The sequence below is a fragment of the Miscanthus floridulus genome, chromosome 2, assembly GCF_019320115.1.
Source record: "Miscanthus floridulus cultivar M001 chromosome 2, ASM1932011v1, whole genome shotgun sequence".
Taxonomy (NCBI): Eukaryota; Viridiplantae; Streptophyta; class Magnoliopsida; order Poales; family Poaceae; genus Miscanthus; species Miscanthus floridulus.
The window spans coordinates 136,086,350-136,110,463 of NC_089581.1; the positions used below are offsets into that span (position 1 = coordinate 136,086,350).

Genomic DNA, 24,114 nt, shown 5'->3' on the forward strand with positions numbered 1-24,114 from the left:
TAGAGACACTTTCGGCCTACTTTACTACGAAAGCATGCCTAGAGCGACTTTTTCTTGTAGTGTACTTGGCTATTTCCCAAGATGCCCTTACATAAAGCACTTGTCCAATTCCCCCTAGGGGCAAATCTATCCAAGTTTTTCTTCAATTGATCCAATGGACCCAAAACCTTCTTGACTCTACTTTTTTGCATCGACACAAGCTCCAAAATTCCACCACATGTCTATTGATCTCACAATCTCTAGTTTTGAGGCCCAAACCGGTCAAACCTATCGTCGATGGTTTTAAGGCCCAAACCACTAAACCGTCCATGCCTGGTTCTAAGGCCCAAACCAAAGAACCCTCATCCAATAATTTTGAGGCTCAAACCATCAAACTGTCCATCCCTGGTCTTGAGGACCAAATCAGCAAACCCTCATGCATGCCTCGCCAAAGCATGACTAACTGATGTCAACGTGTGTCTGACATTCATGTCCTCGGCTCGGCGACCCAAGTGCTTGCGACACCTCGCTGTGACCTGGTCGAACCCCACCCTATGACTTAGTCAACGTCGTCTCCATTACCCATGTACTCTTTCTCTTCATGTTCCTAATGTGAGCCACACACGGTTTGTTCTCTGGCCTCTGGTCCTTCGGCTCAAGCCTTCTCATCCGCCCTTCACTGCTCCCGGTCCATCGCACATTGACTCCACACTTGACCTTCTCCATTGCCGATGACCGTCTTGGCACACCCAACACTTGCACATTCACAAGCCAAGAGACATGTTGCACAACACACTCAATGTAACAGAACATGATGCCTTCGTTTAACTATTAGCATAACCAATCATATATGAATATGAACTCAACCAAAAAAGCCTTAAATCTCTCACATCTTATGTCAATCATTCATCACGCATGGATCATAGATGAGACCAAGACACTTCTCAACTTTGGTCTCTCATATATGGTATGTCAACTTTGGTCTCTCATATATGGTATGTCATATATTCTCTAATTCATCAATATATCTCTCATCGTTTTGTTAATAGGCAAACGAGGTGCTTTAGACTGTCTCCAACAAGCCATGCATACCGCTACCCAAACCCATTTTGTGTCCTGCACAGTGAAAAAACGGCATCCAACAGAATAGACAAAGGGAACACCTATTTTGGATAGAAGCCAGATATGCGTCCTCTTTCCGTCGTATCTCTCCTCGACCCAAATCCTTCGCCGTCGACATGCTGGGCCCGTAGGAGGTGGCGAGGAGCGATCAGCGCGGCGAGGCGGGTTCACGATAGGGAGCCGCCGTCGCGGTGAGGCGGGACCGCGACGGGGAGCTGCCGGAGCAGTGAGACGGGTTCGCGATAGGGAGCCGCCGGCGCAGCAAGGTCCGCCTCGAGGCGCTACCGGTGGGTACCGTGGCGAGGCGGCAGGCACGACATCACCCACGTCGGGGCCCGATCGATCCGGAGACAGGCGATGGAGACGCGAAACCCTAGGCCGGCGTTGTCGTCTCGCCAGGGGCCGGCTGACCAGCCGGCGTGTCGGGATAGGTCACCACGCGCGTGCAGCGCGGGGATCAGTGGCGTTCGGGGCGAGGAGCGAGGAAGAGAGAGAGGGCAAGGGGAGAGACCGAGAGAGGCAGAGAGAGAGAGGAGGTCGAGAGCAGAGAGAGAGAGGGAGGAAGGAGGGGGAGGGGGCCACCAACGTGCCACCCGCGAGGGCGGCCGTCGCCGCGCCAATGTCCGGGCAACATCGAGGTGCGCTCGCGCCGCCGCCCTGTTTGTTTCGGGAGATCGGGAGGAAGAGGGAGGGAGGGGAAGAGAAATGACAAGGGGAGAGAGAGGAGAGTAGGAGTTACTGTAGATGGGGGAGTTATTTACGTTGCCGTTGGAGAAGCTAAATTTTAGTTGCGAACCAATTTTTACGTGCATGACTCGAACGGGTGTTTTTGTTTAGGTTCTCTAGACAGTCTTATACACCCTCCTGCTGACTGAACCACCACCCCGTGCATCCTCTCCCCCATCGGCGGTCTCCCCCCAAGTCGTCTAAACCCTAATCCCCAAATCCCCGACGCAGACAACACGACGCGCACCTGCGTTCGCGAGGAGGAAGCATGAGGTACAGCTCGTTGCGATCTTTCCGTAGTTCTTGTTCCTGGATTCATGAGACGTGGTGTGGTTGTTTTTGGTGCTCTTCTGGTTGCGGTGTGTGTGGGACGTGTGATTGTGTGCGAATAACATGGCGCTATTTTGCTCATAGGTTCTCAGAGGGTCGCCTGTTCTAGTTTGTTGGGTAAAATTGACTTGGAGACACGGATGCGCCTGAGAAATTTGTTGTTACTGACTTGTTTAGCGTGGTCGCTAGGAAATCTGAAACTATCAATCTTCTGATTGATGTAGCCATGCTCTTGATGCTTTCCGTAATCCTACATCTAGCGCTTATGTTTGTGCTTAATACTGCTTCCTTAATCGGGGTGAAATATGAGATGATTGCGTCAAACGGCCAGTAACCTGCAAGTTGCTGGTGTTGCGAGATTCGAATATTCTGTGGTAGCATCTCTTGGTTATGCAATACCTGCTTAGAGGATGAGATATATATGTTGATTTTTTAGTATGGTTTTGAGGAATTTCATGGGTCCGATTTTGCTTTGCAGTCGCCACCCAGTCACTAAGTGGGCACAGAGGTCCGACAGGGTGTTCTTGACGATAGAGCTGCCCGATGCCAAGGATGTGAAGCTGAACTTGAAGCCTGAAGGCCATTTCAACTTCTCGGCAAAGGGCTCAGATGACTTGCCCTATGAGTTTGACCTTAAGCTGTTTGATGCTGTGAATGTGGAGGTTGGTTTACTATTTAACACATGCTTTCTCTTGTGGATGTAGCATTTTTTCAGGTTCTAATTCTATCGGTCTTGCTGTTTGCAGGAGAGCAAAGCAGCTGTTGCCCCAAGGACCATATGCTACCTGATCAAGAAAGCTGAGAGCAAGTGGTGGCCAAGGCTGCTGAAAAAGGAGGGCAAGCCACCTGTGTTCTTGAAGGTTGACTGGGACAAATGGCAGGATGAGGATGATGAGGATGTTGGATGTTAGTATTTCAGTTTTGGTTGATTCTGTTTTTGTTTCCTTACTACTATTTAATTTAGCTTGAAGTGACATATTATTCATAACATTGCAGTTAATGACTTTGGTGATATGGACTTCTCGGTAAGTGTCTAGTGAAAGTTTTTTTGATGATTAAGATGGGAGCAAAGTTTCATGGTGCCTTGTCATTGTAGAAACTGGACATGGGAGGTGCTGATGATGACGATATTGAGGAGGATGAAGATGATGTGGTTGAAAGTGCTAGCAAAGGTACATCATTCTCCTTGTCATCCCAATTGTTTATTTACTTAAGGGCAGCTGTTCCTAGATTTAGCCATGGATTTACACTATCATGGGGGTACAAACATTCTACTACATATTTGGGTGGTTTGGATACTTGAATAATCTCTTGTTGATAGTTAACTTGTAATCCAGAATATTTCTGAGGGTGTATTGACATAGTAGTAGAAGCTCTTGCAACCTCAGTATGGCTCATGACTCTTTTCAAGTGACATCAACAGTAGCATACAATAGCTCAATAGCTCACATCAGTATCACCCTGTCAGAAAACAATGACGGTTTCTAGAATTTCAATTTTCTTAGGTTGTTGCTACATCTTGATGTTTGGCTGCTAAAATTTTTGACAACGATATCCTTAAATGTTCTGTTGACTGTCGTGGACACCACATTTCAAGCTGCTAGACCCAGTCATTTGCTGCGTGTTGCTTCTTAGGCAAGACTGTGCCAGTCTTATGTGTTGATTTCTGCACAGTGATGTATGGTCTAAGTGTAGTGGTCAAGTGTTGACTTGTTTACCAAAGTGATGTGGGGAGTCATATTAGAAGTCCAAATTGTTTTGCTCCTGAAGACCATTTCAGCCTTCACTGGTTCCATTTCTTTGCGTTTTGAAGACATTCTACTGTGGTACTAATCTTGTTTTGCGGATAAAATGCAGATGAAGAAGGTGGTAAGATAGAGGAGAGCAAGGGGGAGGACGCAGCAGCAGCCGCAGAGGAAGTGAAGCCATGAAGAAGCATTTGAGTATCAAGCTAGGCTAGATGTTCCCTTAGATTTTTGGTGTAAAATCTGATGGATGAATCACTCACTGCCTATGAAGTAAAGAATACAAAACAGTTGTGCTGTTTTAGTTTTTGGCTGAACCTTGTGAACTGCTGATATGATATTTGGTCAGAGCTTATTTGCATCCATCATGGAACGTGACTCTTCATGACTCTTGATGCCGCTCGTCAGACGTCAGAACATGTGATACTGCTTGAACAGGTGTGATGCTGATAGTGTAATCAGAATAGAGGAACCGACACTCCGTAAAACTGGATGCAAGTTACCATATCACTATGTCGACTTCCCAGCTCGACTCAAAAATCGACCTAGGTCGGCCAGGAAATTTTAAGGAGTGGCATGCCACCTAACTAATTTTAAGGAGTAGGAGTGGCATGTCACCTAAATAATTAAAATTAAAATAATCAAAATGACATCGACATTTATATTCATGTCAAAGAAAACCGTTAAGTTGATAAGTTTATAGAGAATATTATTAATTCTGACACTATTGTGTTATTAAAATATAGTTGACGATGCTTATTTGATGTCATAAGTATATTTTCTTTTGTAAAAATTTAGTTAAATTTAAAATTATTTGAGTTAGGTAAAGTTAGAGACTTACAAGTTTCTAAGAAAAATATAGTAACTACTCCCTCCATTTAAACTATACACTATTTTATCTTTTTATAGATAATTAGTAGCTTTTGTTATACACTTAGATATATGTTATATTTAAATATATATAGTAAAAACTATGTGGCAACCTTCGCCTCAAAAAGGTGTATATCTCATCTCCTGAGAAGTCAACCAATTTTAAAATAAATTTGACCAAATATTTTTAAAAATAATGTAATATATTTTGATGGTAAACATAGATAGAGATATAAATATTCGTACTGCTTTTTTTATAAATCTAGTTAAATTGGAAATTAATTCTCTTCAAAAACGATCTGTGCATTCTTATCGAGACGAATACAAAGGAGGGAGTATCTATCTATCTATCTGTCTAATTTGTCCAATGGGCGTTATTATTGAGGCGAAGACAGAGGAGGGAGTATATATCTATATCTATATTTAATTCTCCAAAAACGATATGCTTGTTCTTATCGAGATGAAGACATGATAGAGTATCTATCTATATCTATACCTAATTTCTCCAAAAATGGTATACATGTTCTTATCGAGAAGAAGACAAAGGAGGGAGCATATATAGATATAGATATAGATAGATTCTCCCTTCGTTCTAAAATAAATGCACATCTCACAATTTGAGGAGTCGACCAATCTCAAGTTTGACTAAATTTATAAAAAAAATGGTATCAGTATTTGTATCTCTAAATAAATTTACCATAAAAATATATGACGTGGTTAACAAATGATGTCTATTTAGTATCATAAATATTAAAATATTTTGGTCAAATTTAGAATTAATTACTCTTGGAAGTGAACACTTATTTTAGAATGGAGGGAGTAATATTAAGGTGCGAATTGATTCTTTTGGTCCAGCTTTTTTACTTTCCAAAGGCACCTCACCCTCTGTTATGTATGTGACCTGAACTCATACAAGTCAGAACAACTCATACGAAGTCCGATTTTAAAATATATTGGTTTCGTTGCAAAGTACCGATAACACTAGAAGACACCGTTGGGAAACTGTTGGCACTGACACCCCCTACTTGGCTACTTGATCGCTGACGTTGGACATGGTTGGCATAAGAGAATGGCACAACCGGAAAGAGGCATCTTCGTTGTGGACAAATGGAAAGGTCAAGGCGGACTGTAACTGTTTCCAGGTAGACCGAGGCAGATCGATCGGCTGATAAGCTTGCTGTTTCTTCTGAAATCCAAAGCCCGTCGCCCGTCGCCCGTCGGAAAGCTGTGCCGGCAACCCCCACTTGTGTGCAGCCTGGGCATAAGCATGCCCAAGCAGTGCAGCCAGCTGTTCGGGCTTTGATCGACATAGTACTTGTGAAACCTTGGGACCAGTACCGGAACTGAAAGTCCGCAAGAACTCATTCTGAGCCCAGCTTTGTCCTCCGGTCCAAAAAATTAGGAGGTGTTTGATTGGAGAAATATGGTAGTCCTACACCTCTTTTTTTATTTGATTTGTGCAACAGAATAAGTTCATCCAGCACCACTTCATTTCCTAAGCATTTGGACCACCAAATTTAAAATTGGACTCACGATGCACCACCTTCAGCCTGTTCGGCTGGTGCTGATACGATCATATACGATCGTGGATTATTACTGCTGGCTGATTTGGTGTGAGAGAAAAATACTGTTCTGGCTGAAAATTTACGATCGTTTACGACCCAGCGAACAGGCTCTTATCCGGTATGAGTTGGCTCCTCAAACTAAACACCATATTTAATGCTTTGACAGATTGCAAGGCCAAACACAACACCATCAGATCTTCAGAAGATAAAGAACGCCAACAACAGAATTTTGTATGGAGATTCATTTGTTGGTAACTCAGTTCTGCTCCAAACACTTGCTCCTGTCAAAACACTTTGCGGATACAGCTGACCATGGTTCGCTCAATGTTTTCCATTTAATCACAACAGCTCCTATGATAGATATCACAACAAATGTCGATACAGATGCAGACAACTAACTATGAAGCACAGACAGACCACGCCTAGAGTGAAGATTGACACTTCTATGCACTGGCTCAGCTGTCAGGTAGTCTCATATTAAGCACTTCTGGTGGTGGCCGAAGAGTGCAAACCATTTCTCTGGTCTTCCCGAAATAAACCTGCCAACAGAATGATATTGCATGCAGCTAAGGAATTGGCAAGTTGCAAATGACGTCGGCAACTTTGGAAGATCTCAATATTCGCCATAATCATTGTCAATGCAAAACTGTTACCTGGTCCAGTGAATTTCTCAGCTTCCCCTCCATTTCTTCTATCATTTTCCCCATATTAACAAGGTGTCCATCAGCTACATCAAGGGTCATACTCATCTGCAAATAGAAACAGATAGTTGTCACATTAGCTTCTTCCAATTGTCTATATACCTCGGTAGGATTTCTAATCAAAGAAGTAATGCCCTACATAATGCTTATTTAGTTCAGAAACAGATTATCATACCTAGTTTGGTAGTTCCTAAACAATTGAACAGTTGCTAATTATTTTTGCTTAGCACATGCTATCTTGTTTCTACTGACCTTCTAGGCTTTACTAAACTGCAAGTAATTTAGCAGTTCATTCGTTTCGACTTTGAAGTATACATTTCTTGTTAGTTCATAATAGCTAGCCTACAAATTCACAAAAAAAAAAAATCAGTGCGTATTGTTAAGTGCACGAAGTCTCAGACGTATTAAATAAACAACAAGAGCAGTGGAAAATAGGGATGAGAGTTAGTTGTGCCCCTAATTAGAAGTAAGACACGGTGCCCATGGTATGGAAAACATTTAATACTAGATGGACTAAGAAGAGAACAAGTGGGAGACAGAACCTGCCGTCTAATTGATCCAGACAAGTTGAAGGTTCCAGACTGCTTGTTGTCTGTTGTCAATGAGAGCATCACAGTGCTGTTCAAGCAGTAATGTGCCGCTCCTTCTTCAGGACCAACCTATTAACATCAAACAAGTGTTTAACTGTTACACCAAAACTTAACAAAACAGCAACACCAGGAGACAGAAATGAGGCAAAAAAAAAAACTATTTGCCAGCAAAGGTTAACATGAGGAAAACAGATAGTCTAATAATTGGTTATTCATAAGCAAGGCTTCCATAAGTTACCTGAATAACATGAATAGCATCCCATGAACCAATCTGCATGTACCCTCTTTTTCCTTGTCCGTCTGAAATAGCCAATAAGAAATTCAAGTAAAATGAGGTTTAACCGGTCTAATTTAAAAACTATATCGCTTCAGGCATTTGTGTAGACCTTTCTTAATTAAGAAGCATGCGATAAACCCATTATCTTCATCCTCCCAAATGTAAACAGATGAGATGCCACCTTCATAGTACCTAATAGTTAACGGGAGATCTTGTTACTTGTTTTATATCCACATGATAGATATCATCAAAAAGAATAAAAGATACTAAACTAAGGACCATGCTGATCATAGCCTTCTTTCATATTGCATTTACTTAGCACTGCTGCTTTAAGGAGACAACAACATGTAACATGAATCTTACTGATCACGATACACTGAGAAAACTTCATTTGCCTCAACCTCAAGATTCCTCATCTCTTGAGAAGGAACTGTCCCGTCTTCCAAAGGGGGATCATATTTGTTTGACCAAGGAGATCTGCAAATTGACCACACAGTCAGCAAATGACAAAACAAAAGAGACCCGCAAGATTTGAAGTTTGCCCAACTACCCAACTGAATCAGTCATTGTTTTTATGTTGATATAAATACTGAATCAGACTCATTAAAGCATCCATGGATCTCGCCCTGCGCACTAATTTTATTGATTGGGAATGCCAGACAGTTTTAGGTCGGAAATAAGGGCTTCCTTCAAAAAGGATTTAAAGTTCTGTCGTGGGGTCATGTTTACTCGTTCAGATCAGGCACTGCAATGAGCCTTTTTGCAACATGCGCTACAAAATAAAAATAGTCCAGTCTAACAACTACTGCCCCCAACCTTCCAATGCTAATGGAGAACAAGAACATGAATAAAATGTAAGGCCTCATTTGGATCCTTGGAATTGAATCTATTCTAATAATCATAATTTAGGCACAGATCAATTAAGCTAATATGGTTGTATGCGAAATATATTTGTATACTACCTATTGGCCATATGAGGGAGATACTTATGTGCTGCATTTCTACTGTAAGGGAGCGAGCCGAAGAGTATGCTATAAGTTGCAGAGTAGAAACATAGCATGGTGATCTATAGAATCTCCCACCCTATGAATTTAAGATATGCTTAGTACATCTAAACTTTGGAAAGTTATGGAATGTCAAATTCCAAGCCAAATAGCCTGGAAAGTTGTGGAATGTCAAATTCAAAGCCAAATAGCCTGAGGTTCCAATTCCTCAAAAAAAAAAAAAACGGCCCCTAAATGGCTAAATGTAATCATAGGGGAAATCTTGATTCTGACCTGTAGGAGTCAGCGTCACGGTTATATTCACATAGAATGTATTCCTTCAAGCCCTCCTTATCCATGCAAACCTGAAAAACAATAAACCGTTTGACCCTGTGTTTCAGTATAAGAGGATGGAAGCACAGTGAGATGAGAGAGAAGCAACGAGAATTGAAGAATCTAACAGCACGCGACAGGGAAGCATTCATTCGGCGGGTAGCATGATTTGGATTCAGTGCCATTGAAACGTGTAAAAATGGGTTTGGACCAGCGCGATGCCACCTGACCTCGATTCAGACGAACCCATGCGCACTACAGGCGCGAAGGCAAGGAACACGCATTTCTTGACGAACACGGTGCAAAATGGCAGGGCAAACAAACCCACGCCCGGCGGAGCGTCCAATTCCGGCGAGCGATTTGAGACGAAGGAAGCAAATGCGTTGGCGCAGTTTAATCCCTATCCGAACCAGAGGAATTAGAGGCCCGAACCGGGACGGCGGAGGAGGGATACCTGGAGCGGGAGGTCGACCTGGGAGAGGAGGTCGAGGGAGTGGTCAGGGAGGACGGAGAGCAGCGCGTTGAGCGCCGTCTCCGCGCTCCGCGGCGGCATCCGCCGCATCAGATCCATCGCCGCCTCCATGCGGAACGGCTCTCTGCTCGCCTTATTCTTCCTTCCTGCCCACCACCCTCCTCTCGTAGATCCCTCGTTTCTTCCCTTCTCCTGCTGCTGCTACGACGTCGTCGTCTTCCTCTCCACTCGCTTCGGTTTCGTTGCTTTCGTCCTAATTCAGCTGGTCGTCCCTCAACCTGCTGCTCCTGTGGCTCTCCGATGGTCTTTCCATTTCAGTCTCTTTTGTTATCTTTCTTGGATCCCTCTCTAATCTCTGTTTGCTGCTCATGTCACCAAACTGCGTTTTTTTACGGTTTAAGATAGGAGTACAGGAGATGGTAGCCAAACCCCACTACGGCCTAACATCAACCATTTGCTTGTTTTTAAAAAAAAAAAATCACGTCAAAAAGAGCTCAAATTTGAGCGATGTACTGATATAGACATGATAAGCTCCCAACAGAAAAACAAATCATACAGTACTTTGATAATATATCATAGAAATACTCGGACAATGTAGTCAGACTGGGACAGCATAAGTGACACATAGCTTTATTGCAGAAACCCTCTAAAACCTGGTACTCTCCTGTCATTTGATTGGCTGTAAAACTGTACATAGGTGTCACTCCGTATTAGAGCAAGACTAATAATACAGCTATCTTGTTGGTGGTAAGGTTCCTTGTAGCTTTCTCTCAGCCTACTCATATAGTAGTTAGCTCTTTACAGTTAATATATGGTCCACTTGTCTCTCTCACAGACTTTTTTGGTTCTTGTGCCCAAACCGGCTATAAGCTTACAGCCTGCTTCTCCTCTCTTCTCCTATCTATTCTCCACCTCAGCATTTAGTCGGACTATTATACTTGCTCTTACACTACAGCACTTCTCCCATTTGATTTGCTGCCCGTGGGAACAAGAAAAATCTAAGGCTCAGCAATCCCGGTGCACGAGTACTAACAGCTAGCATCAACAACCACGATACCGACTAGCGCAAAATAAAGCTTTGCCATCATATTGTAGCAAACGACAGTCACCACAAGGGATGGGATGCCCTGGGAACAAGGAAAGGATGGATGGCCACTTGGGAAACCAAATGATTCTGACTCAAAGTAGCGTGCATTCGTTGTAACAACAAGGAACGCTGCTTAAATGGGAATGCAAGCCTGTTCGTTTGGCTGTGGCTTGTCGTAAACGATCGTAAATTTCCAGCCGGAACAGTATTCTTCTCTCACACAAACCAGACGTCGTTTGGCTGTGGCTTGTCGTAAACGATCGTAAATTTCCAGCCAGAACAGTATTTTTCTCTCACACAAACCAGCCAGCAGTACTTCTTCACGAACCAGCAACGATACGAACCAGCCAACCGAACAGGCTAGAAATAATCCAGCTGGAAATACATAACTCACATGAAATATTTCCTATATAGTTTCTCTCAATTACTAAAAAAACATACAGGGCTTTGCCACCCCCTCCTCGCAAGGGATGCTTAGTACAGTTTTGGTACACCAGCATGTGAGAACAAAATCACATGGTTCCTAGACTATTTTACAGAGAATTCAGAAAAAAGCACAATGCACTTGCGCTACTTTGAAAGAGAAAGGCACAACATGACAATACCCGAAATGTGGGGCTTCATATGTTTTAGTCTGTATATATGTTCTACATTCTAATTGCTGACGACTAGAACAGCTAAAGAATCTAAGATAGGCAGCACGCTCTAGCACCTCAAAATGGTGAAATCCACTCAGCTCACGTTTCCTGATAGTTTCCATCTCCACATGTTAACAGATCCAATTCTGCCATCAAACCATGCACATCACAAACCTGCCAAGCTTAAGAAGCGAAGACCGGCATAAAGAGATTGTCTCCTACAATAGCAAAGTGTTTATGGGAAAACAAATGCATGGCTCCAGAGTGAAATAAAATAGTAAAATTATCTGAGCATACATGTAGGCTTTTGGCTGTGCCAGAATTTGCACTAAGAAGCACAAATCTTCAACAGTTTCATCGGTTTTCTTCCAAGTATTGGTGTAACAACTCAAAACAGTCGCTCTACTTGAGATTATCAGCCAGCTTCGTTTTGACTTTTGATATACGCTCCTCATAAGAAGCTGAAATAAGAAAATCAAGACACATTTGTTTCAGATGTACAAGAGAAAATGTTGAAACTAAGCATTGCATCGGAAGTCTGAAAATGTATTGTAGTGTCCTTATATAGGGATGGACATTAGGTGCACATGCACAATGGGCTAATTTATGGTTTAGTATTGGCCACCAACAGTCAAATATACTGTCAGAATATTCAAGATGATACTGGAAACTGATGGTCACACATAAAGCATTGGTTTCTCCTCCATATAGAAACGTAATGTCAGGAGAAATATTCTGCAAGTTCAGCCCATAAAAAGATCACAAACTTACGCTCTGTTTGTCGTGACAGGAGAGGAATATGGTTCCTCTTCTTCTGAAGCGTTTCTGATGAATTTGGTTCTGCAGTGGCATCTCACTTTTAGATTTTTAGGGTATTAAATAAAACAAAGAAAATATTTGATTCTATGTACCTGGAAACGGTAAACATGATGACGCTATGTGAAATATTTCAGCTTGGAGCATATGATGATGATATTCATCATTTAAGTGCTCAGTCAGAGACTGGCTGGCATCTGAAATCAAATGATAGTCCATCACAATTGATACCCATACAAAAGACAAAAATACAGTGAACAAATAGTGGAGAAAATACAACAGAGAGTCTAGCTTTATACACAAAAGAGAACTGAGCTGAGAATACTTTTTCCCCCAAATTACTTGCTTAAATTTGCTGAAAATACCATGCCATGGTTAAAAGTTTTCTGATAGTCTGATACAACTATATTCTGTTGATCCCATTTAAAGCATAAGCAGAAAAAGAAATGGATTGCCTAGACCTAACATTTTCAGTTAAATTAAGAATTGGAAGTAAATTATAAGGATTTTTTCCCCGAATATGCAGGAGAGCTGCATATCATTGCATTAAGGAGAAAACATGGTAGTTACAAGTTTACAACACACATGCAACACAACTACACACAATAAGATAAGTCATCTCAGGTCCTGAGCGAGACCAGCCATAGAGAAAACAAGAAAGAGCGACCCCAACCAAATCGAAGGAAACACTACAAGGCTCAACCAGAAGCATCAAGCTGTGCCAACCCTCTAGGCACCTGCTAAACACCACAATGCCTGTTATGGTGGGCCGCGTCTACCAGCGCCGCAAGCGGAGCCGTGGCTAAACGGGCCAAACGACGTACGCGGAGGACATGCGGCTGCATGGTGGTCACGGCCACGGGCTCCAGCAGTACCTTGAGTTTAGGATCTCATATTCACGTTTGTTATTCATTTGAGTTTGTTAGTCAGTTAGAAAAGTGTGGAACGCTCGGCTATATAGCCTAAACGATGGAATAATGAAAAACAAGCTGGAGATTGAATTAACCTCTTCCGCTCCTAAACCCGTTGTCGCTCCGTGTTCGACGCCGGCCTTCAGGACAGCGTCGCGTGCTCGCCGCCGAGAACCCAAGCCACGTCCTCCCATCTCCCACGATTACTTCTTGAGAAGGACGAGTAGTGATCGCAACAATCTGGTATCGATGTCAGGTCCGATGACAAGTCCGACGACCAGTGTGCCCACCTCTGGCCTTCCCAGCACCACCACCACCGCACCCACCACCACTGCGTCGCCTGCCACGGCTGAGTCCTCCGCCTCCGATCCGCTCACGGCCACCATCCTTGGACTGCAGCGCCAGATGGGGCAGTTCGCCATGCGCCTCTCCGCTCTGGAGGGGCGCGCCTCGTCGTCTGTCACTGGACTGTCCGCGAGCAGTCCACCCCTGGTGTCATTTCCCTATGGCATCCCGGGCTACGGTGGCCTCCCGGCGGCGACGGCGGCCACCACCGGGTCCGTCGTGATCCACACCACGGCGCTGCCTGCGCCCCAGGTACCGTCCGCTCCGCTGCCCATTACCCAGATTCCTTTTCCGCATTCGCCATCGCCGCTGCAGACGTTCAGTGCACCGCCACCGCCGAACCACTACGACAGCTACCCCGACGGTCGCGCCTACTCCGATGACCACGGCGCGCCGGGGCACTACGAGGGCCACCCGGACGCCCGCGGCGTACCCCGCTTCCAGAAGCTGTCCTTCCCGACGTTCGACGGGGCGGACGACCCTCTAGCGTGGCTGAACAAGTGTGAGCACTTCTTCCGCGCCCAGCGCACGCCGGAGGTCAACAAGGTGTGGCTCGCGTCGTTCCACATGAACGGCGTGGCCCAGCACTGGTACTGCATGCTGGAGCGCGACGCCGGCGACGTCAGCAACATCTCCTGGCCCCTCTTCAAAGCGTTCTGCCACCAGCGCTTCGGACCGCCGCTCGCCACCAACCACCTCGCCGACTTGGCGCGGCTGCCGTTTCCGGGCTCGGTGGCTGGGTACCAGGAGGCGTTCCAGGCCCGGATGGCGCACGCCGGGCCACTCTCTCCGCTCCAGCAGGTCCAGCTCTTCACCGGTAGCCTTCCGGACCCAATCCGCACCGACGTCGAGCTACAAGGCCCTACGGATCTTCAGCGCGCCATGGGCTTGGCCCGTGCCTACGAACGGCGCGCCGGAACACAGGCGGCGGCCGCTACTGCTCGCCCACCGCGCCCTCCGGCGCGTCCTCAGCTGCCCGCGCTGCCGGCACCGGCACCTCCGGCCCCGGCCAAGCCTGTGACCGCGGCACCGGCGTCGCTGCCCGCGCCTCCACGTCCGTTCCGTCGCCTCTCGCCCACGGAGATGGCAGAACGTCGGCGGCAAGGCCTGTGTTACAACTGCGATGAGCAGTACGTGCGCGGGCACAAGTGTCAGCGCCTGTTCTACCTGGAGGTCACCGACTTCGACGACATCGAGCCTCCCCTGCCGGATGAAGACCATGCCCCTGGGGAGCCGCGGGACGAGCTTCCGCCGCTCATTTCCCTCTCGGCGATCACCGGCATCCGGACTGAAGACACGATGCAGGTCCGGGTGTCCATTGGCAACTACGAGCTCATGACCCTCATCGACTCCGGGTCGACACATAACTTCATCAGCTCGGGGGCGGCGCGCCGCATAGGCCTCCACTTCAATGACAGCCAAGGCGCCCATGTGGTGGTCGCTAACGGGGACCGCGTCGCTTGTCGCGGCCTCGCCCACGACGTCGCCATCCGAATCGGCGACGAGTACTTCAACGTCGACTGCTACGCCATACCGCTCGACTGCTATGACATGGTGTTGGGCGTCAAGTTCCTGCACACGTTGGGCCCCATTCTATGGGACTTTGACGACCTCTGCATGGCCTTCTGGCACCACGACAAGCGTGTCTTGTGGAAGGGGATCGGGTCCACGCGGACCGACATTCCTCCCACTGGGCGCCTCCACGTCGCGACCGGCACCGAGCCCGCCCTCCTCGACCGTCTCCTGGAGTCCTTCGCCGACATCTTCGAGCCACCGTCGGGCCTGCCGCCACCGCGCGCCTGTGACCATCGGATCCACTTGCTGCCAAACACAGCGCCCGTGGCGGTCCGTCCGTACCGCTATCCCTAGCTCCAGAAGGACGAGCTGGAGGCGCAGTGCAAGACCATGCTGGAGCAGGGCCTCATACGTCCCAGCACGTCGCCCTTCTCCGCGCCCTTCTCGTGAAGAAAGCCGACGCGTCGTGGCGCTTTTGCGTGGACTACCGCGCTCTCAACGACCACACGGTGAAGGACAAGTTCCCCATCCCTGTGGTGGAGGAACTCATCGACGAGCTGCACGGTGCACAGTGCACGGTTCTTCACCAAGCTTGATTTGCGCGCCGGCTACCATCAGGTGCGCGTCCACCCGGATGACATCGAGAAGACCGCATTCCAGACACATCACGGGCACTTTGAGTTCCTCGTGATGCCGTTCGGCCTCACCAACGCGTCGGCGACGTTCCAAAGCCTGATGAACGCTGTCCTGCAACCCTTCCTTCGTAAGTGCGTCCTGGTGTTTTTTGACGACATATTGATTTATAGCAAGACGTGGACCGAGCACCTGCAACACCTGCGCGCCGTCTTCACCGTCCTACGCGAGCACCAACTCCGGATCAAACGCTCCAAGTGCGCCTTCGCCACATCCTCCGTGGCCTACCTCAGCCATGTCATCTCGGCGTCCGGGGTGGCCATGGACGGTGACAAGGTGGAGGCCGTGGCCTCCTGGCCACAGCCAGCGTCGGCGCGTGGCCTGCACGGTTTCCTCGGCCTCACCGGGTACTACCGGCGCTTCATCAAGGACTTCGGCACGGTGGCCGCGCCCCTCACCAAACTTCTTCGCAAGGAGGGGTTCCGCTGGACCGACGAGGCGACTGCGGCGTTCGCCGCGCTCAAGGAGGCTTTGTCCACGGCGCCAGTGTTGCACCTCCCCGACTTCACCAAGGCCTTCATGGCGGATTGCGACGCCTCCGGGACAGGCTTCGGCGCCGTGCTCCACCAAGGCGCTGGACCGCTGGCGTTCTTCAGCAAGCCCTTCGCCTCGCGGCACTTGAAGGTGGCGGCGTACGAGCGCGAGCTCATTGGGCTCGTGCAGGCGGTTCGCCATTGGCGGGCCTACCTCTGGGGTCGCCAGTTCGTCGTGCGCACGGATCACTACGCGCTGAAATATATGCTCGACCAGCGCCTATCGACGGTGCCTCAGCACCAATGGATCAGTAAGCTTTTTGGTTTTGATTTCACTGTGGAGTACAGGCCGGGGCGATTGAACACAGTAGCAGATGCTTTGTCTCGGCGCCAATACGATGTCGAGCACCTGGCCGTGCTGTCCGCGCCGACGTTCAGCCTCTTCGACGACCTCCGCGCGGAGCTGCAGGCCGATGCGCAACTGCGCCAGCTGCGTGACTCCATCGCCACTACGCGCGGCGAGCCATGGCACGTCCAGGACGGCCTAATCCTCAAGGGCGCGTGCGTCTATGTGCCCCCGACGTCCAACCTGCTCCAGGTGGTGCTTCAGCTCGCACACACGGCAGGGCACGAAGGCGTCCAGAGGACGCTCCAGCGACTACGTCGCGACTTCGCCGTGGATCACGACCGCATCGTGGTCCGAGACTTCGTCCGCTCCTGCCCGACGTGCCAGAAGAACAAAACGGAGGCCCTGCACCCGGCCGGGCTACTGCAGCCTCTCGACGTCCCCACACAGGTCTGGTCTGACATTTCGATCGACTTTGTTGAAGGCCTTCCCAAGGTGAACGGCAAGAGCGTGATCCTCACCGTGGTGGACCGCTTTTCCAAGTACGCGCACTTCCTTCCCTTGGGCCACCCTTATACGGCGTCATCAGTCGCGCGCGCGTTCTTCAACGTGGTTCGCCTTCACGGGTTTCCGGTCTCGATCGTGAGCGACCGCGACCCCGTCTTCACAGGACATGTCTGGACGGACCTCTTCAAGATGGCCGGGGTGCAGCTCCGCATGAGCACCGCCTTTCATCCGCAGACGGACGGGCAGTCCGAGGCGGTGAACAAGACTATTGCAATGTACTTAAGGTGCATCACCGGCGACCGGCCTCGTGCGTGGCTCGACTGGCTCCCCTGGGCCGAATATTGCTACAACACGGCGTTCCACTCGGCGCTGCGCACGACTCCATTTCAGGTGGTCTACGGGCGGCCGCCACCGGCGCTACTTCCCTACGCACCGGCCACAGCGCGCACTGCAACGGTGGACGGTCTCCTGCAGGACCGCGACGCCTTCCTCGCCGACGTCTACGACCGTCTTCTCCAGGCTCAGAACTACGCCAAGCGCTACTACGACGCGCACCACCGTGCCTTGACGTTCGACGTCGGGGATTGGGTTCTACTCCGCCTTCTTCATCGTCCGGCCCAATCCCTTGTGCCTGGCCGGCGCGGCAAGCTTAGCCCGCGCTACGCCGGGCCGTTCCATGTGCGGGAGCGCATCGGCGACGTCGCCTACCGCCTGCAACTACCGGACGGCGCCCGCATCCACGACGTCTTCCACGTCGGCGTCTTGAAGCCCTTCCATGGTGTGCCTCCGACAACCACTCCGACGCTGCCTCCCCTGTGCAACGGTCAGCTTCTGGAGGTTCCCGAACGTGCCATGCATGCTCAGCTGCGCCGCGGGGTGTGGCACGTGCTCATCCAGTGGGCAGGGCTGCCGGAAGCTGACGCCACCTGGGAGCCGGTTGAAGAGTTCCGCGCGGCCTACCCGGACTTCCAGCTCGCGGACGAGCTGTTTGTCGACGGCGGGAGTGATGTTATGGTGGGCCGCGTCTACCAGCGCCGCAAGCGGAGCCGTGGCTAAACGGGCCAAACGACGTACGCGGAGGACATGCGGCTGCATGGTGGTCACGGCCACGGGCTCCAGCAGTACCTTGAGTTTAGGATCTCAGATTCACGTTTGTTATTCATTTGAGTCTGTTAGTCAGTTAGAAAAGTGTGGAACGCTCGGCTATATAGCCTAAACGATGGAATAATGAAAAACAAGCTGGAGATTGAATTAACCTCTTCCGCTCCTAAACCCGTTGTCGCTCCGTGTTCGACGCCGGCCTTCAGGACGGCGTCGCGCGCTCGCCGCCGAGAACCCAAGCCACGTCCTCCCATCTCCCACGATTACTTCTTGAGAAGGACGAGTAGTGATCGCAACAATGCCCCTCTTAAAGGATTAGCCTAAGGACTCGTTACACTGTTTCCAAAGGATCCAAGCACCCAGTGTGACTAGGGAGTTGAGGCTTTTCTTGGAATTACTAGGAGTTCAGTCACTGGTCCGCATCGAAGTAAAATTATGTGATCAGGTGAGCAAGTGAGTAAGTAACACATAAGTGATCTCCAAAAGTCTAATAAGACAAACCTGATGAACACATAAAGTTGGCTTTATCAAATAGACAAGATCGCAAAATCAATGGAAGCTCTGGCGCCATTTTATATTGAGGTTTCCTAGGAGTTTTCGTAATATCCAATAGTGAATCAACTACCTGCGGTAAAATAAGAAAATTAGTGGAGGTAAGAAATCCTTATAAAGCCAACTACAAGCATGGTTTCACCAAAAGTATATCACACCAATCGACAATCCATGGACCTGAGGGAACATGTTATTGACTCTTTGACAAAAGGAAGCTTAAGAGGAAATTTTACTTACAGATGGTGACTCAAGGCCTTGACCTATTAGAAATAGCACAGCTACCATGCAGCGAACTTGATGCCACAGGAAAGCGGTACCCTTGATCGTCATGGAGCACAACTCATCATTGTTGGACCTAGAAAATATGAAGCATTTTTACTGGGCATTAGAGGATAGTACATGCAAAATGAAACGAGTGTTCAACTACAATATAAATTTAACCTTCTGTCACATGCAGAAATAGTAAATTCTGTAATGCGCCGCCTGTAATTACTCACATTTGCTGCATCCATCTTACAGAAATTCCTAAAGTCATGTTCTCCAATGAAATTGGATGCAGCTTTCTGCATTTCCTGCTTGCAAATGAAAGTTGGTAGCTCAGTGGACATGACAAGTCTTAACTCACTGGGCAAGTATAAAAATCAAGGGTAGTGTAAGTACCAATATATCCAAGTCCCCCTTCCAAAATAAGTATTTGTATTCCCGGCTCAAACAGGTGAATCTGCAAATAGCAGTGGGAGAAAAAAATCAAGTGGCAATCAGCAACCACAAAGTAACACCACCATATAACTGGACACATAATAACCTGATCACAAAAAAGATGGAGCACTTTATCTCCTTAGAATTAACACTTGTCAATAGATATAATCATATATGCTTGTTTGCAAAATAGTACATTCATCCTTGCAAGAAGAAAGAACAATATAAAACATGGAACATAGCTAACCTTGCATGAAAATCTTCTGGAACAGGACACCAACCTAGTACACGTATATCTCTTGGAAGAATTCTATTTAATACCTTCACATAATCAATTTCTGTGGACAAAAAAATTTTAGTGTGACAGAGAATAATTTGCAAGTGAAGCTAAGATGCAATGAGACATCTGCTAGGAAAATATGATACTAGGACAGGAGCAAACAAAATGTATTTGATAGGGGAAGATGGAGGTTTTTCCCTTAGCAAGATAGCAAGTCATTTAAGAAACAAATCATATCATTACTCATGTCACTGCATTCCTTGGTGTCTACAACACCACTAAGGGAATACAAGGCAGAAGCATACCGGGTCTTTCATCTAACATGTCCCCTCCAACATCCTTTATGTTTGATCGCAGATATAAGGAAATCACCTGCGTGTGGAGAAGGGGTAAAACATCTCTTCAATGCACACTGCCCACTACAGATAACTCCATTTCAGCACACTACCAAAAAAAATTATAGAATACGAAATGAAACAATTTCCAGCAGAATGCATACAGTCAACAGTCTGTAAATCTCAGACTAATTATATTCTTTATAAAAAATTTGCCTATGAAGGGCAGGCCTGGTGCAGTGGTGAGAGCTGTCTCACTGAGTCACCAGGTCACGGGTTCGAAGCAGCCTCTCCGCAGATTTTGTGGGGGAAAGGCTTGCCTCGGTTTTTCCCTTCCCCAGACCCCACTCATGTGGGAGCCTCCGGCATTGAGTCTGCCCTTTTTTTATAAAAAAATTGCCTCTACATTCTACAATGTGATGCATAAAAATGTTTCGTACAAATTTGAAACCAAATAGTTAAAGACTACCCATGCAAAGGGGGGGGGGAAGGAGAAGTCGTTTTTATCTGGATTTGACAAGTTACATAGTGATCACTCCTATAATCAGTAGCAACAAGTATTGGTTCAATAGGAATGATTCTTGTAACCATGTTGTCAAAAATTGTATTTTTAGCACTAAAAACAGACAAGCATTACTTCAGAATCAGAACACATATAAGCCCGGACGGGTGCTCTTAATAGCATGAAACCCAGAGACAAAGCATTACTCCAGAATACCTTGAAGTTTTGAGAAGTGTTCTTTATATAGCATTAAAGTCGGTACCAAGTATTAGTCCAGAATACATAAAAGCTAATACCATGATTTACATGTATAAAGAAGCATATAATCAAACAGACATTCATTAGACTCTGGCGTTTGAGTTACTCGCCAGAATAACAGGGATTCTGTGGCTACCTGTCCAGTAGCAGAAACTCCTTTGTCAGTTCTTCCACACCTCGAATAGCACGATTCTTTCCTATTGCCAACCATAAGTTTTGCTCTTTCCAGTGCTTTAAATATCTCCGACTGACAAAACAAGAAGATAGAGCTTCTTGAGGAAATGACTTAGGAAATAGCAAAGCAAACAGCTCAACAGGGAAATCACCTCAACGGTTGGCTCAGTGTTACCTTCCGAAGAAAAACCATAGAATCTGCACAAGAGCAAGCAGAGCCATATGAACAGGGAGAAAAGACAGATCACAGATCACAAGTAATACAAGTTGAATAAGAACCAGCTAAGAACAGAGCATATGAGCAGATGCCAAGAGAAGGTCAAACATTTTAAGGAAAAATAAAACATGTTACAAGATTAGAGAAGGAGCATGTTTTTTTTATAAAATATATTTTGTTTGTTTGGGATCAAAGGTAAGCAGTTTAGTAACTATATTGAATATCAGCAATTGCTTTTAGTACTGACATGAGTACATGACTTGATCAACAAAGACGGGCAGTTTAAACAAAAAAACTCTTGACATGCAGCATTATAGTAGTTTGTTTCCACTGGATCAGAGAGTAGTAGGATTCTAATGAAAGAATTCACCAGAAACCACTGGACCTGTTTGGATCACCTTTGGATTACAGTAATAAGATAAAATAATCTCTAGGTCATCCAAACACCCTAGATTATGGGTTGGGTTATAATAATCCTGTCCACAGACTACTCGAATCCTATAATCCATCTAAAACCTGCTAATAGGAGACTATAGGTGCTGAAAAGAACCAAATCCTGTAATCTAGCACATAAAATCCAAGGATCCAAACAACCCAGATTATTTTAATCCATAATCCAGATTATTATAATCCCATTCAAAATCCAGATTCCAATAATCCAAAAGTGATCCAAACAGGCCCTAAAGAGACGATTATCAATTCAAAATGGAGCGTGCATATTCTATTTGGAGAATAACACACCTCTGGCCGAAGTACATGACTTTGAGAGCAACTAGTCGCTTTGGGCAGTGACTTAAAATCCCCACATGGCGACCTGTGCATTAAACAAAAAATTTCATTAAAATTCTGCAGAACAGTTGAAAATAGTTAATGTTTCCAATAGTCAAGGGGTAAAAGGAAAACTAGAAGCAAACCATGATACAGACATACTGAACACTTATGAAAGCAAACATCATTGATTCATTTCTCATAATAAAAAAAATAACATAGGTGTAATTGGCATATCTTCAGTAGCACCTGTTCTTTTAGTATGTTTGCTAGAATCGTCAGGCAAACCATTGCCTTCCGCATTTATGTTGCACTGTAGATCAAAGGCAAATATATTAATCATATAATGCTCATGATAAGAATGAACTAGATCCGATAAGAATTTCTTCGAAAATATGTACCTGTACTTCATTTGCAGTGGATACTACTGTGTGATCAAATGGAAAGCTTAAATCTTTCTCCGAAGTGCTACTTTGATGAAATTCCTCATTATGTTGTGTAGTAACAGATCCAACACTGCCCTCCTATGGAAGAATAAAGTTAGGCAAAACATCAACAGCAAGAACCTCATGGTACATGTTATACAGTACATTGACTTGCTTTCGGGAAAGATACCAACATCAATCCTACATATGCAAACGGGCAGACCCAGTGCCAGAGGCTCCCACATGAGTGGGGTCTGGGGAAGGGAAAAACCGAGGCAAGCCTTCCCCCCGCAAAATCTGCGGAGAGGTTTTGAATCTTGTGTGGATGATGCATCGTACTTGAGTTCCACACATTTATATGAGTATGCATATAACAGTGTCAAGGATTGCCATAAAGATATATCAAAATTTATTTTCATATAGTCATGGTCACAGCCAATATTAAGGACACTGATCTAAATTAAGGACACTGATCTAATGTAATTATAAAAGAAAGAAGGGAAACTTTCTTTTAGCATGCATTCTCTGGCAGCAAACAATCAGTACATGTTTCTCAATTCTCCCAGTAATTCATGTCAGCACAAAAATGGCATGCTATAACAAACATTAGCATCTTGTAACAATTTATAGGCAGGAAAGGTAACCCTGAAAGAACCCTTTTTGTCAAAACCAGCGAGAAAGGTTATAACTAGGTCACACAAAACCACAGTGCCAATCACACCGTCTGGAGCTAAATCGAATCGTTATTGGTAGTGATCATCTTTCCTCAAAGATGCCTTATGATCTTATCTCTTGAGTCTTAACTAAAAACAAGAAAACTGCAAAGCCTTCATTTTCTTTTCCTTTTTGAAACGATATGCTTTTCATTTTCTAGTCAACAAGTAAGCGCACGGAACAGTTATTGCAAATTGTACCGGTACCTCACACTATATTACCCTCCAAAGTTAAAATGGTACTGCGTATAAGATTGTAAGAAAACAACTAATCTGGTTGTCAGATCCCTCGTGTCTATAAGGCTTAAGGAACAAAAGAACAAAACCGCTCTAGCATATCTTTGCAGCCGAAAGAGAGTGAAGAGCCATCACCTTGAATCCGCAGGTACAGCTCGAAGCATTCCTGGCCAGCCTCTGGTTCTCTGCTTCCAGCTCCTAGCCACACCCAACCCACAATTTAGGAGGAGAAAAACGTACGGAACTCATGAAGTCGAAGACACATATATAGCAAGCAGACATCCCAACTGCAGCTAGGGTTCCACACCTGTACGCGCATCCGCAGCGTGGCGACCTCCGCCCGCAGCGCCGCCGCCGTCTCGGGGTCAGCCTCAGCCGCCGCCATGGCAGCCTCGCCCGGTCAGAGGAAACCCTTCGCTGGCCGTGGCCCGTCTGCGGGTCGGGTCAGGTTAGGAGGAGGCCCCGCCTGTCTGTAGACCGCGGGTGCGCCGGGGATTTGACTGGTCAACTTGAAGCGGTATCGGCGCCCGTTATGTTATCTGATTTGGCGGCGAACGGGAAAGAGAAGATGAGATAGATCCAGTTGACTAGGACACTCATCCTCCCCCACTCCTCCGGAATCACAGTGGCTCAGTTAACAGCCTGTTCGGTTGGCTGGTTCATATCGTTGTTGGTTCATGAAAAAGTACGGCTAATTAGTTTGTGTGAGAGAAAAATACTGTTCTGGCTGAAAATTTACGATCGTTTATGACAAGCGAACAGACTGATCGTCGTCGTCCACCGTCCTCTATAAATAGGCAATCATATCTCGGTGGGAGAGCATCCAGCT

The 24,114-nt window shown here is 46.6% G+C and overlaps 3 protein-coding genes across 6 annotated transcripts; 1 reads left to right on the top strand and 2 right to left on the bottom strand.

Moving 5' to 3' along the window:
- Positions 1–1,942: 1,942 nt before the first annotated feature.
- LOC136539779 (co-chaperone protein p23-1-like) lies at positions 1,943–4,270 on the top strand. Its single transcript, XM_066531757.1, has 6 exons — positions 1,943–2,100; positions 2,636–2,819; positions 2,904–3,063; positions 3,154–3,182; positions 3,254–3,329; positions 4,015–4,270. The coding sequence occupies exons 1-6, from the start codon at positions 2,096–2,098 to the stop codon at positions 4,086–4,088; spliced, it is 528 nt and encodes a 175-aa protein (XP_066387854.1). The 5' UTR covers positions 1,943–2,095; the 3' UTR covers positions 4,089–4,270.
- Positions 4,271–6,542: 2,272 nt separating this feature from the next.
- Positions 6,543–10,062, bottom strand: LOC136539780 (probable F-actin-capping protein subunit beta). Its single transcript, XM_066531758.1, has 8 exons — positions 9,676–10,062; positions 9,183–9,253; positions 8,269–8,382; positions 8,015–8,097; positions 7,867–7,928; positions 7,581–7,697; positions 6,991–7,086; positions 6,543–6,876 (listed from the first exon to the last, which is right to left on the bottom strand). Exons 1-8 carry the CDS (start codon positions 9,802–9,804, stop codon positions 6,793–6,795), a joined length of 756 nt encoding a protein of 251 aa, XP_066387855.1. The 5' UTR covers positions 9,805–10,062; the 3' UTR covers positions 6,543–6,792.
- A 1,104-nt stretch (positions 10,063–11,166) lies between these two features.
- Positions 11,167–23,817, bottom strand: LOC136530727 (uncharacterized). Of its 4 annotated transcripts, none has more exons than XM_066523465.1 (17): positions 23,593–23,817; positions 23,421–23,483; positions 22,312–22,434; positions 22,160–22,223; positions 21,884–21,956; positions 21,078–21,123; positions 20,888–20,998; positions 19,962–20,028; positions 19,624–19,714; positions 19,338–19,398; positions 19,119–19,249; positions 18,915–19,032; positions 18,627–18,750; positions 12,330–12,431; positions 12,190–12,258; positions 11,716–11,879; positions 11,167–11,564 (listed from the first exon to the last, which is right to left on the bottom strand). In XM_066523465.1, the coding sequence occupies exons 1-16, from the start codon at positions 23,668–23,670 to the stop codon at positions 11,821–11,823; spliced, it is 1,380 nt and encodes a 459-aa protein (XP_066379562.1). In that variant the 5' UTR covers positions 23,671–23,817; the 3' UTR covers positions 11,167–11,564; positions 11,716–11,820. The 4 variants fall into 4 exon arrangements, with proteins under 4 accessions (XP_066379562.1, XP_066379555.1, XP_066379546.1 ...); XM_066523458.1 differs by having other exon boundaries at positions 11,167–11,592; XM_066523449.1 differs by having other exon boundaries at positions 11,168–11,600.
- Between the last annotated feature and the right edge of the window lie 297 nt (positions 23,818–24,114).